This window comes from Notolabrus celidotus, chromosome 2 (assembly GCF_009762535.1).
Source record: "Notolabrus celidotus isolate fNotCel1 chromosome 2, fNotCel1.pri, whole genome shotgun sequence".
In the NCBI taxonomy this organism is placed as follows: domain Eukaryota; kingdom Metazoa; phylum Chordata; class Actinopteri; order Labriformes; family Labridae; genus Notolabrus; species Notolabrus celidotus.
The window spans coordinates 14958894-14973733 of record NC_048273.1 but is presented as its reverse complement, the minus strand read 5'-3'; the positions used below and the strand labels follow the sequence as shown (position 1 = coordinate 14973733).

The 14840-nt window shown below is 40.9% G+C and overlaps 1 protein-coding gene across 1 annotated transcript in view; it reads right to left on the bottom strand.

Annotated features, from left to right (window-relative positions):
• Nucleotides 1–502: 502 nt before the first annotated feature.
• Nucleotides 503–14840, bottom strand: part of zgc:92140 (uncharacterized protein LOC447854 homolog) — a 38293-nt gene continuing 23955 nt past the window's right edge. Inside the window, exons 3-6 of the mRNA XM_034673677.1 lie at nucleotides 9875–9960; nucleotides 4444–4511; nucleotides 3621–3681; nucleotides 503–1965 (exon numbers count right to left, since the gene is read on the bottom strand). Coding sequence (XP_034529568.1) covers nucleotides 1924–1965; nucleotides 3621–3681; nucleotides 4444–4511; nucleotides 9875–9960 — 257 coding nt within the window. The 3' untranslated portion in view covers nucleotides 503–1923. The remainder of the gene's footprint in view (nucleotides 1966–3620; nucleotides 3682–4443; nucleotides 4512–9874; nucleotides 9961–14840) is intronic.

Sequence of the window (14840 nt, the reverse complement as noted above, 5' to 3'; positions counted from 1 at the left end):
TGTAGAGCATTTCCTGGGAAAGAGGCTGAATTAGCCTGACCTAGGAGACTCCAGGATCAAGTTTAACAAATGGGATAGTTAAAAATAATACAAAATGTGTCAATATTTAAGTAAAAAGTTAATTTAATTGTTTTAATCTAATACATTCAAAGTCTTCCTTACACACTTAACTGACAACATATAGTTAAATATGGTATTCAGTAACAGTTGAGGTTTATCACTATCCTTGATATGTTATCCTTCTACGCTGCAGTACTGATCTTGTGCCAGCAGGTGGCACAACGCAGTCTCTCTGTTGAGTGAATCCACTTGGACTGCACAGCTCTAGTTAGCATGACCACATGAAAATAGACTGACTTCACACTCCTTACAACACTGCAAGCATGACGGCAGCGCTCCATCACTCAGCTTATACCAAAACACACACACACACACACACACACACACACACACTCACACACACACACTCACACTCATAATACATGCACTCAGACCCACAAGATAAGAGCTTCTTTGTTTTTAATTTTAATAGAAAAAAAGTATTCCAAATAATACAACAGGAAGTATCCAACAAAGATGGCAACAAAAATGTGATCACGTCTGTGTCTACACAGCAGCCACGCATCCTCCTCTTGAGCTCAGCACTGTTTGCTGCTTCAGTGCCCGAGCATGTGTGTGTATTTGTGCATGTGTGTGAACATTGAACAAAGCAGATATAAAGCCTTACAGAACACCTCTGCACATGACAGTCTGCTGGTGAAATGCGAGAGATACTATGATGTTTATGTTTGTGTGTATGTCGTGTTGAAGGTAATGCTGAAATGAGAGCGTGATTCAAATGTACATTAGAAAGAGGTGTGTGTGTGTGTGTGTGTGTGTGTGTGTGTATCTGAAGGAGGATGAATGGAGTTGAGACACAGATGCTCTGACCTCACGCAGCGTCAGTCTGCCCGCCGCAGTGAGGATGATAATGACTTTGATGAAGATACATTAAGAAGGAAGCCAAGAGTAAAAACAAACTGAAGAACATCAGAAAAGAGGCAAACAACTGAATGAGTGATTGCAGAGTTTAAAAAATAAAGGTCCTTGACTTCAGAAGGCAGGAGGAGTTTTAGAGTTTCTAAACCACCTGCTTGCTCTATATTCTCTTATTAAAATATCACAAATTTCCTCTCCTCACACACACACATTTCTTCTTCCATGGCTATAGGTAGGCGGGCCAAAAAGTTCAGTGTGGATCCTGGTGATGAAGGTAACTCCTCTGCCCCGAGGGGCTTCCTTTCTTCTTCACTTGCGTGTCTCTTAATCCAACTCCCATCGCACAAAGACTTTTGCTCTTCCTGGGCCTCAGTGTTAGGACATTTCGCTGCCCAATAGAAGGGGGTAATGTTCACAATTGGAAAATGGAGGGACAGATACGGAGGGACAGATGGAGGGATGTTGTCCTGCTTCAGGAAATAACTCTGTTTGCGACTGTGGCTAGTCCTTTTTTCCACATTTATGCTGCTCTATGCCAGTCCATCGTCCATCTCCCCCTCGTCTGTCCATCCTTATATCGCTCTGCCACCTCCATCTGTCCGCTCAGGAGCCTGGAGGGCTGGGACGCTTAAAAGGAAGGCTGAACATTCCAATAAAAGTGTCCTTAATCCAACTCTCTCTCTTTCTTTCTTTCTTTCTCTCTCTCTCTCTCTTCTGCTCTTTCACTTTCTATTAAAATACTATCTTCGCCATACGTTCAAAAACACACATGCTCATACCGACACACACAGTGTCCTGTCACATTTGTGCCCATTGATAAAACACTGTTTTTAACTCTTTCTACCAGGCACGCATACGCACACATGTACTCACTCACAAACACACATACACACACTCACACACTCTGTGAGGCTCCCTGTAGGGGTAAAAGTCGGGACCTCTGTGCTATGTCCCATCTTCCTCCTCCTCCGAACAGTAGTCTTGTCCCTGAAGAGAAAGAGACAGAGAATGAGAAGAAGAGTGCAAAATGTTCATGTTTTAAAGTTTTTTTTTAGAACCCAAGCCGCCTGCATAGAGAACTATAGCCTCTGTACAAGGGATGCAAAACTTCAACACTAAGCCAAACCAGTGCCTCAGAATTTTTGTTTTTCCACTCTAAAGTGTTCCAGTTAAGTGTACTCAGTAATAACCTGCTTCAATTGACTATAAGCTGTCTGCATGCAGCAAACCCCCCCACGCACCTGTTACTCCAGTCCCGGCTACACAAACCCTCGTCTCTTTGCAGGTTCTTGTATTGAAAACACTGGATGAGGCAGTAAAGTGCTGACAGGTGGGCAGTTATGTTGCTTTGTTTCTTCCACTGTGATGAGGTGATAGCTTAAATGCCTTCTCTTCCTCTTAAGAGCCACCAAACAGATTGTTTAACTCTACAGTCTCACTCTCTTAAATGAGGCCTTAAAACACAGACTGCAAAGTAGCAACAAAAGAGGTGCAACTATAAAAGTAGAGTACTGCCTGCAGGGATTAACTGCTGTGTGTTCATCTTATGTAACTCTTCACATTCAATTCTCTACAATTCAAATGGCAATCCATGCCATGATATAATGCTTTATGACAGGTCTCCAACTTCTGCAGGGCTATAGTTACATAAAACTTTATTATTAGAGCTAAAACAGAATGAAATGATAAATTAAAGTTTATCTCCAGCTGCTCTGAAAATTGACCAAAGATGTGATTTGGGGGTTTAAGAGGTTGTGCCTGTATTTGTTGCTTTTAACAACTTATCTTAAACTGATTACTTTTCTATCACCTTGTACAATTGTTAGGCGTTTGAGTTTACTGTTGCATCCTATCCAAAAGACACACTTTCTCATGTCTTCATATCAAGATTTTTTAGCTCCAGATTTGGCCTCCACCAGCTCCTTTAGGTTATTTCTGGCTAAAAATGCTTCATAATATTTACCAGCCTGTTGCCTGCTCTGTGGGGGTGAGCAATGCTCCAAAGCATTGAGCTGAAATAAGCTAAAACACTCTGTAGATGTTATTGTGAGAGGGGGCTGAGTGATAATAATTCATCAGAACTACGGGCGGCCCTAAAATCATTCCTCCAGGGCCTCCATATTTAGGCATTTGTTGGGTAAAGTTTTGAGGTTGGACCACAGAGAAATAAGACAGACAGATGGTAACTATGGGTGACCTATAAATTATAGAGCAGCTTTAAGCACATTCTCTAGATAATGACTGGCTGTTTAGACAATGCCTTCCTATTTCTGAACTGTGATATTACTACATTCAAGTTATGGAAAGTGAACACTCCTCTCACCACTTGTTTGAAGGAAGGGTTCAAAAATAAAATGTAGCTGAATCCAGCTATGACTCAGAGTTACTTCACTGTGGAACTTTGACTATAGTCAGAAACAACCAATGTTAGTTCAAGTGGTAGAGTAAGAGGAGTGAGCGCTCATCATTGCAGCGAGGGCCTCCTCCTCCTCCCCCTCACACATGTGGAGCTCAGAGCTGACACTGTGAGCTGATTGACGTTTTTATACAGTCTGTCCTTTTAAATTTTAGGACCCAGCTGTTTCTGCAAATGCTCAAAGAAACATTCCATCCAGTTCTTATAGCTTTACACACACCCTCACCTTTTCAATCTTCTCATCCAGCATCCTGAAAAATTCCTGCTGGCTCTCTGACGTGTGAATACTGAGAGAGAGAGAGAGAGAGAGAGAGAGAGAGAGGGGGAGAGAGAGAGAGAGAGAGAGAGAGAGAGAGAGAGAGAGAGAGAGAGAGAGAGAGAGAGAGAGAGAGAGAGAGAGAGAGAGAGAGAGAGAGAGAGAGAATGAGAGAGAGAGAGAGAGAGAGAGAGAGAGAGAGAGAGAGAGAGAGAGAGAGAGAGAGAGAGAGAGAGAGAGACAGAGAGAGAGAGACAGAGAGAGAGAGAGGGAGAGAAAGAGAGAGAGGAAGTTGGAGAAGGGAGGCAACAAATACATCATGAGAATTTTCCATTACACCCCCCACACAGTACACCAGTACACACACACAAAATATTCCCTTCAGTATAAGAGATCATCCATGGTCACGGGGGATTAAGTATCACTTTAATACGTATTAACCCTGTCTTTCATCCAAAGACTAATTCTTACTAACAACAAACACATAAACATGAACTAAGAATCACACACACAGAGACACACATTCTGCGATTAGCGAAGGTGTAGCATTGCATAATCCAGACACAAAATACAAGTTACTTCACATATCATAGTCTAAACATACTTAAATTGCATCAGAATGAACACAATCAGACTGCCTGTAATTTAAATCTAATTAATGTCAGTTTTTATTGTATACTTTCTGTGGAAGTATAACTCTTTATGAAAGTAGTGTACATGTTTTGTGTAATAAAAATGTACATTATAAAATTTAGGGATATTTGTATTACACAGATTTCTGTAAGTCACTTACTTTGACTTGATGTTGGCTCCAGCAACCTCTTTCTGCTTGTTGCCCTTGTGCTGCACATTACTCTTCTCCTAAAAGACACAAACACACACATGCGTTTACCATCAATGTTCATCATCAGCTGATAAAACAGGGGAAAAAAACAACAACTCATATCAGCAAACAGCCCCCTCCACCGAAAGCCAACGTCACATCTGCATTATTCAATTATGTCCAGGCCCAGCTGGCACTGATTGCACAACAACCATGAGACACTGAGCACAGATATAATTTGTGCAGGTCTGATAGAATCGTTGAATCAGTTCTTGTGATGGCCGTCCACTTCACCTTTCATGTTGTTTGAAGCTTCCTGCTTCAGTGAAATAGTGTTGAAATTCTGCAGAGATCAACCACAGATACTGCAACATGTGTCTTTCATCACTCGCTCTGTGTGTTTGTGTGTGTGTGGGTGGGTGTGTGCGCACACGTGTGAAACAACAACAGTAATGATGACAAGTGTTAGGAAACAAATACAGGTCCGACCACAAGTAGCGGCTGTGCAGGCCGGAAACCTGTCTGAGCAAAAATGTGGTTTGGGTCTTCCAGTACCTTCTGGTAAGTCTTAAATATCTACTCTTATAAATTATTTGTTTTAACTATTTGTTTTTATTTTTATTTTATTTTTATTTAACCTTTATTTAACCAGGTGAGTTAATTGAGAACCAATTCTCATTTGCAATAACGACCTGGGCGAGGAGGCAACACAGGTGGCATGACAATAAATAAAAGACAAAACAAGAAACAGAGAGGACATACAGAGAAACCTAGAGACAGAACAATACAATACAAAAATATGACAGCAGTGAACAACTTAAATGCAATTTAAAAGCAAGTGCAGTGATGTTGAGTTATGGGGTGTATTAGTTTTTTGAAAGTGGCGAGTGGAATGAGAGAGGTCAGCTTTAGGGATTGTTGAAGGTGATTCCAGTCATTCGCAGCGGAAAACTGGAAGGAGGTGCGACCAACGGAGGTCCGGGCTTTGGGTGGGATGAGTTTGATAAGGCTACTTGAGCGCAGGCTACGGTTTGTGCTGTGAAGTTTGATTAGTGACTGTAGATATAACGGGGTTTTACCAGTGAGGGATTTGTAAATGAATAGAAACCAGTGTGTTTGTCTGCGAGAGTGGAGTGAAGGCCAGTTCAGCTGAGAGTACAGGTGACAGTGGTGAGTGGTGAATGGGGCTCCAGTGACAAAACGGATAGCAGCGTGGTAAATGACATCCAGTTTGTGAAGGAGAGTGTTGGAAGCGGACCTTTAGACTATGTCACCGTAATCAAGAATAGGGAGGACTGTCATCTGAACCAGAAGCTGTTTAGCAGAGTGTGTGAAGGAGGATTTGTTGCGATAAAGAAAACTAATGCGGGATTTGACCTTAGTGAGTAGTGTGTTGATGTGTGCTTCGAAAGAAAGTTTGCAGTTAAGCCAGATCCCTAGGTATTTGTAACTGTCAACAAACTCAATCTCCGATCCATCCAGGGAGGAGATTTTGAGGGGGCTGTTGGGCAATGGCATGTTTTTGTTAAAAACCATACATTTAGTTTAATTGGAATTTAAAACCAAATGGAGCCTCATGAGAGCATGTTGGACACTAAGGAAACTGGCCTGTAATGTGGACAGTGCTGTGGTCATGGAGGAACTAGATGTATAAATAATTGTGTCATCTGCATATAGATGGATATGAGAATCACCTGCTGCAAGGGCAATGTCATTAACATAAATGTTGAACAGTGTAGGACCCAATATACTCCCTTGTGGGACACCAATAGAGAGAGGCAGGGGATCTGAAAGGAGCCCCTCCACCCTTACAGACTGAAGACGATCAGAGCAGTAACTCTCAAACCAGGCAAGGCAGCTCTCAGAGAGTCCTATATCTCTAAGCCTGTCTAGCAGTATGCCGTGGTCCACAAAGTCAAATGCCTTGGCCAAATCAACAAAAGCAGCTACACAATACTCTTTGCTATCAATGGCACATATGATGTCATTGGTGACTTTAAGTGAAGCCGTGATGCAGCTGTGCCCGGATCTGAAGCCAGACTGAGCCTGGTTAAGGATGTTGTGAGTCTCCAGATGGTGCAATAGCTGTTTGTTGACCTGCTTCTCCATTATTTTGGAGATACAGGGAAATAGGTCTGTAACAATTCAAGTCTGAATTATCACCCCCTTTGAAAAGTGGGGTGACAGCAGCAGACTTCCAGTCCTTCGGGAACACACCAGTCTGAAGAGAGAGATTAAAAATGCAGGAGATGGGTCCTGAGATGACATGGGCTGCTGTTTTTAAAAATAGGGGGTCCAATGCATCCAACCCAGCAGACTTGTGGATGTCTAGGCGTAGCAGTTCCTCAAGTACCTCAGACTCCTGTATCGGCTAAAAAGTGAAGAGGGGGGAACCTAAAGCAGATGTGTTGGTGACAGGTGCTGAGTTGATGGAAGAGCAGGATTGATTGTGTTTTTAAGCTTTTACAGCACTTTGGTCAACTGCGGTTGTTTTAAATGTGCAATATAAATAAAGTTTGACTTGACTTGACCTCATTCATCAAACTAACACATGCTATACCTCCTCTATTTTGCAACATTAGCTATTTTAACATTTTACACAGTTCACATGGGCATGTGTGGGACAGAAAATATTGTTAAGACCTCAAGAAATACAAGAAAAACAAAACCGTGGCTTACAAACCTGCAGACATCTTTTGGCATAAAGCCAAAAGGAGAGAGCTTAATAGTTGCAAGTTATCCTATTACCTCATGTTAAATCTTTGCTTTGCTGCATTTGGCTTCATCTTTTAGAGTATATGAGGTGCCTATCCTCATGGTTAAAACTTGTTTTTGTGATAAAGCCAGTTCTTGAGCTGAGGTACTATAAACAAAACAGGAGTGTGACACTAATTTGTTTTTAATCAAGATTTATAGCTACATTCCTCATTGTTTACCACTTTCCAGGATGCCAACAAGGCTGACTTGGCGATATGCTGAAAAAGGAAACAGGCTCTCCCTTGTTTAGCTGAGTTTGAGTTTGAAAAACATCTGAAAAAGTGTAACTGTCTTATATTCAGGCTTTAGTAGCTAAATGTCAATATTAATTACAACAGTGGACAGCTCCACTTATCTGCAACGCGAGTTGGCCAGACATCACCCACTGCTACTGTGCTGAGGGGATGAAAGAGGAAGAGACATGGTGACTGGAGCGAAGCAGCACCAAAGTAGGACAAGTTATCAGACAACTGAGGCAGAGTTATGATGCCTTTTTTTAAGAAAACGGTTGCAGAAGCAGCAGAGACTTTCAACTACTTTCAGACAAAAGATTTGGTGTCATCAAGACAATGGTGCAAGACGTAAAAGCACAGAAAGATCGTCTTATGTAGAATGTGCTCATTACCAGACCCATCATCCATTTAATAGACTAACAGTTACTTTACTTTTTCTAGTATTGAGATATCAATGACACAAGTGCTTTATTTAGACGTGTTTATATTTCATTTTGACAGACACTGAAAACATGATCCTATTGAAAGATGTTAAAAAAAATAACCTATCCTGTTTTATGTAAGAAGTTTGTTTTATCATTATTACCAGTTAAAATTGTTTCCTGCTTGGTCCCCAAAACTTTTTTTTTTTAATATTTAGTCTTGAAAAGTTTGGGTCATCTAACAAATGTGTCGTCCTATTCAGGTCAGACATTATTATTCTGTTCCAATTTCGCTGCCAGCTCTGGTTGAACAGCACTTTGATCAATGTGTGTTTTTTAATAGGCTTTTAAAATGAGTTTGACCTGACTAGACAACAGCACTTTCAGATCATTTAGTGTGTTGAGAATGGAGATACTCCAAAGCGATACTTCCAAGTCGTTTAATGATACATTTTAATCCCTAGTCTTGTCTAGAGTTAAGAAAACACTCAAACTGAACATATTTAATTCAACACAGTGAAACACAGGATCACAGGGTCTGCTGGTAAATAATGTCAAAGTGGGGCTAAAGTAAGCTAAGCTAGCATCACCAGTCTTCAGTCCTCCTTGCATCCACATGCAGGTTGCATGTCTGGTCAAGTGGTCAGGTGCCTGATTAACCACCTAGCCTACATACAGCTTTATGCTGCCTAATAGCGCACAGCTAGCAGACAGTTAGTGCTGTCCTCTCTGCTTGCATACATCCAGGTAGTAGAGCATGGCTTTATGGCAATAGCCTTCAATAGGAGCTACAGCCCTGGCTAGTGGTAGGTGACTGAGCTATAGCTCAGACACAGCATATTAGAGTTCGGCGATATTGAAAACGATGTTTATCACAATAAGATCTTTCATACCAGTCGATAGCGATAATTATCCCGCTAAATATCAAATCGTTATTCCATTTAAATTTTCAGTCAGATTTTTGCTCCTGAGAGAAAGTTGAAGCCGGTTTGTTAACTTGTATCTGGAATTTAGTTCTCTGATAAGCTTATTGAATCCAGCAAGCAGGTCTTAAATGTAAGATGAGATTTTTGTGAAGTTTTAGTTTGTAGATTCTTATTTTTCTCAGGTTGAGATAATTTGCTTAATTTGATTTAAATTTACGACTCTGCGTTGAGCTGGTAGGTTTTAAGTTTTCTTCAGTGTCGCTGTCGCTCGTTTCAGCTGTGTTTACATTCCGTTCCAAATGTCTTTAAACCCGTCTACCCCTAACCCTGAAACATGATTGGCTATTCAATGCCTTCTTCTTCTTCTGTCTAATATTAGTTGGCAACTAGCGTCTCAGGCACATTAGCGCCCCCTCCCTTTCCAGTGGGCAGGTGTAATTACAGGTTTAAAAATATCAAATTTTATAGAACATTTGTTATATTTATATTGAGAAAATTTATAGCACGATAAATATCGTTATCGAATTATCGCCCAGCCCTAACCAGTGTGACTAAATTGATTTGTTAAGTTGACTATACATGCATGTTCCTGGTTTAAAGGGGTGTACATTTGTACAAACTTTACAAAGTGGGATAGTACCAATTAAAAACAACTTCTTTAATGAAGACAAAGCATTTCTGGAACAGGATTCAGTATTTACTGCTCAGCAAGGTGTACAGACAGGTAATTTGACACTAGTTTCTTCCGTTTAAAACTTCAGGTTTTGCAGGATGGAGTCAAACCAACCAAGCAACTGACCCCCACATTCCACACACGCCAACATGTTGTCTCTACCTGCGTGTGAGGCATCTCTTTGGGTGTTTTTGATCGTGTGCAATACACAACAAGTGTGGATGTGAGAGCTGCCGAGGCTGACGGAGCTGTCAGTGGACACAAACACGAGCCTGTTCGCTTGAACTGATAAACTGTCAGGAAAAGGTCTGAGGCTCTGTGTGGATGACAGGCTGTCAGTGGAGCAGGAATTGGGGAGTGTGTGTGTGTATGTGTGTGTGTATCTCTCACCAGGTTCTCCTGGTTGCGTGCATTCACCCGGTTTTCATCCCCTCTCATGTACTTCACTTCCTCCACTCCCTTCATCTTGTATTCATCTGAGGAGACAGAGGTTCAGAGAGAGAGAGAGAGAGAGAGAGAGAGAGAGAGAGAGAGAGAGAGAGAGAGAGAGAGAGAGAGAGAGAGAGAGAGAGAGAGAGAGAGCGAGAGAGAGAGAGAGAGAGAAACAACATATATTTATCAGGCATCTCCAACAGAACAAACACTGTCCAGATTCCTTTCATTCATTCTGCATAATTTGATCTGAAAGGCTCAAATGATTGAACTGTGCCAAATCTGTTTCACTTACTCTCACAGCATTTCGTCAACCAGACATGATGACTACACTATTGATTTAATTCATAATTTGTCAAAGGTAATCTGATCACATCAACCTGATACAGTGTTTTAGGAAAGTGGACATGACAGCTGAGGTTTAAGTACAAGGACACCAGTTATCTCCTTTCCATTGAGCAACAACAGCTCATCTGAGGGAAGAAAAAGCAAAAACAGAGAGACAGCGAGAAGGAATATACGTGTGTTTTTAGCGAGAGAAGAGACTGGAGCAAGAAAAATGAGACGATTAAGAAGGAGGAAGCTTGAGGGGATTAAAGATCAGTTAAACAGCTTCTAGGCTACATGGAAAGCTTAGACAGTTAAGACTATTTAAACTCAGGGGCAAGAAAAGTTAACACTTCTGCAGAACTGCCACACCTCCACCACGCATCTTTAATCTCTGCTACATGTGTAAATTTGTCCCAGTGTTGAATTCTGCATCTCTGACTGAGTCTTAAGTTACACATTTTGCACTGTACAATTCAGTGTTTGGATCTCACAGTTCAAAGAGATGCAGCCAGTTACAGAGTTACAGAGGCTATGCAGGTGATGCAGAAGTCACTATGGTGACACCCACTGAGTGGCAGCAACTATGCTCAAAAGCTAAAAACAAGAGAAGCAAATGGACCACTGCACATTGGAGAAACAGTTAAAAATTTAGGGAATGAAATGTGGATTTAGAGTTGCTTGTTTGAGTCAGGTTTGTTGGATCATACCTTAGGTTGTACTGTTCTGACTACTGATCATTGTAATACTGAAGTATTTAATTTATGTTCCATTCAACTGTAGAGCTTATGTCCACATTCATTAAAAAACATCTGTGATGAGGTCCTTCACAAAGCAAGCATAGCGTTAGCTACATAACTTTAAAAAGTTTCAAAAGAACATGTTGAAAACTGTATGTGTCCTCATCACTTTAATTTGGCCAACAAAAATATCCTGCCTTGGCTGAGCATCAAAATGTGGACCATTAAATAAACCTTAATTCAGGGGTTCCCAAAGTGGGGGGTCGCCAGATACTGATTGGGGGTCAGAAGATTTTTAAAAAAATGTAAGTAATCTAAAATTTCGTATATGGCCATTACTGTAAATATATATATTTTTAAAGTAATTCATTTAGGAATACAACCTTGCAAATACATTTCTTTCTTTAGTTTTCTGCCTTTCTTTAGATGACTCCTAAGGTTAGGGTTTGTATTAGTTTACAATTAATTAACAAAAGCATCAGTAGTAGCAGTTAATTCATAACAGCACAGGGAACACAGCAACATGTGCATGTAGGTGGCTACTAATGTGCAGACTAGCTAAATTAATCAATTCGAGGAACAGTGGGGGTCACAAGTGTTTGGCACCTATATTTTGGGGGCCGTGGGCCGAGAAGTTTTGGAACCCCTTGCTTTAATCAAGGGTAGTTTGATGGCAATCCTTAGAATTGACCAGATATTTCTCTATTTCATTCTAGTTTGTTTTTTTTTTCCCTTTTTGGGGACAGCCATGATGCAGGATGTTTTGCCACCTAATTCAATTGAAGGCGCATGTTCTTTAGGAAAAATGACGCCAGTGCATCCCCTCTAGAGGTACAACATATTGATTTGCCAAGGATCCAAATTCTCTTAAAGGATCATCATATCTTGGGTGAGAAAGCTAGAGATATCCACTACTTGCCTGCATTAGAAGGCACCTTTCTTTACATTTTAAATTGAACAGTGAATGTAGAAAGGGATTAAAAATACATTTTTAAGGTTGAATGGTTGATTTGGTTGTTTTCTAAAGCAAAAAAAGGATCCATCATGTGAAAGAAAGACAGAAAAAAACTGCAGAAAATGTCAAATGCAAAACAGACATGCCTGAGGTGACATCTTCTTGTTTGTTTTCTCAGTAAAGCATTTCAAAACTTCATGTTAGAAGTAAAGAGCAGCAATGACTAGCTGATTTGTGAAAAATATTAAAGATCTGCAAATTCATCCATGACGAAAATAATTGTAAGCTGCTTTCTATTTGCCAAATTACTTTTTATTTAATGATATTTTCAAATCACACGCTGAATCACTTCTCCTTCAATACAACACAATATCAACTTGATTGTTTATTATACAACAAGCCCTAAATTAATCAATATTGATTAATTTTGTAAGATACATTTTCATATCTGGCACGCTAAACGTTGGACAGTTAAAACTATGTAGTGTAGATGTTAAAGATCTTTGTATGTCATTGTGGGAACTTTTAGACAGCATTATAGAGAACAAAATTTTTTTCGCATTGAGACTATTAAAATAGAATAGAATAGAATAAATCTTTAATGTCCACTAAGTTGGAAATTTGCCTTTGGCTCTCCAGATACACAATGTGACATAAAAACACTCACACAGTTAATAAAAGAGGCAAACAGAGCAGCAGATTTATACATTAAAAACAATTCAAGTCAAAGATGGAAATATGAATTGTGCACAGGGGACAATTATGGACACATCCTTATTGTTTCTGAAGCAACTGAATTAAAGTACATAATAGACCTGGAAGAGCCAAAACAGGAAGAACAACCCCCTAAGGTGCTTTTGCCACACAATCATAAACAATGTCACAATAAATGGGCCTGCACTGTAACTGATACGCTGTCGAAAAACTCTACATGCAGCACCTTTACGTAAGAACAAACCCCACCTAACCTTGAGCAGAACAATACAAGAACACAGGGTTTCTGCTGACTACCTGGCTGTTGGACATTTACCTGATAAAGCAGCTGAGACACTGATACACACACGAATACACACACTAACTCCCACCTCTCTTACTTATCTGCTGCACTCTTTGTATTTTGCCCTCACTCTATCAGCAGTCTGTTTGTTTATCCACGAGTCTGTCTGTGCCACTTTGTACTCAGCTGAAGGCTCTCCCCCCTCCCTCTACTATGCTTCTCACAGTCCACCTGGATCATGTGTGTGTTTGTTTGAGTGTGTGTTTGCCTCTGTATGTGTGCAATCACCTGTGTTTCTGCCTCTCACATGTGCGTCTCTCAGTGAAAAGCCAAACATGGCCTGCTCTGCTGATGTGAAACCATTTCAAAGAGAGAAAGTCGGCTCATTTAAGGGAATGAGAAGAAACAACTGCTGACTACTTTTCTACTGTTCTGTTTGTCTCAGGAATGTAAACGTGTCGGAGCAAAGCAGCTCTTGTCTGAACATGCAGACACACACAAACACTTTTACAACACTACACAGGCCCTCCAAACGGAGCTGTGCTCTGTAAACATGCAGCACATTCAGTTATTGCAGCAGGAAACAGAATTAAGAGCCCGTATATTCCATGGGCAATCCACATAAATTTCAAGCTATATAACCTGCACATTAAGGTGGATACAGATGATTTGGAGGGTGTAAAATAAGCTGCGGCCGTGGGCTCCATGAACCAATCTAAATGGATGTTTTCAAGCAGCAATTGCGGAAAAATGTCATCGTGTAATTTGGATAAGCGTCAGCTGAATGTTCTGCTCCTGTTACAGGATAGTCTCTAGGCTTAATGTGACGGGTAAACATAGATCAAAGTGACCCAGCTTAAACCAATCAGGACTCTTCACATCACATCACTTTCCGTCACTTTAAACAGGGGCACAAACGTCATGCTGTGAGTAGTATGTGTGCATGTGTGTGTGCGGTATCCGTTGTCACAAGAAACGACAAGGGTGTTTCGTCATGCGATCGTCAGGCTATGATTTTGTGATTTGGACCTCTTTCCCATCTCTGATTAAAGACCCAAGTTCTGTGCTGACCTAAAGGTACCTAAAATCACTGCATGTGCATGGAAATGTGTGTGCCTGTGTGTGTGTGTGTGTGTGTGTGTGTGTGTGTGTGTGTGTGTGTGTGTGTGTGTGCGCACACAAGTATGTTTCTATTTTGCTTGGTCTATGAATCAGCAAGTTTTCAATTTTGTGCGTGTGCGCCATTCTTACGGGTGTGACTCATTTCAATAGCCATTCTTGGGTGTGTGTGTGTGTGTGTGTGTGTGTGTGTGTGTGTGTGTGTGTGTGTGTGTGTGTGTGTGTGTGTGTGTGTGTGTGTGTGTGTGTGTGTGTGTGTGTGTGTGTGTGTGTGTGTGTTCCAGTCTAGTCAGCCTGCCTGTCCTGTGGCTATGTCACTCTGTCCTTCCTGCTGAGTGTTCTCCCTCATGGCCACTCTGGCTCCAGGCCATCATCCCCAGTCTGGCCATGACATTTACACCTGAACACAAGTGTCAGCTCTAATACACACACCCCACACACACTACACACCACACACTACACACACCACACACACCACACACATCACACACCACACACACACTAAAAATGTGCATAATTCAGAATTGACATGTCTTCTGCTGCACGTGGTGAAATGTTTAAAAGATTGAACAGACTGATCAGAGGAGGGGTTTTGAATAGTTTGGTCTGTAACTGTTGTTGAAACTGAAATTATAATACTGATAACAACAACCATAGACTGTATGCGCTGTATATATACTGTATATATACTGTACTGCGCTGTTTTGAAGCTAATAATTGGCGTTAGCCATATTTGAAATGCTGAACGCAACCTAACTTCTGTCGAGCTAGTGTGAGGTAAAGAGG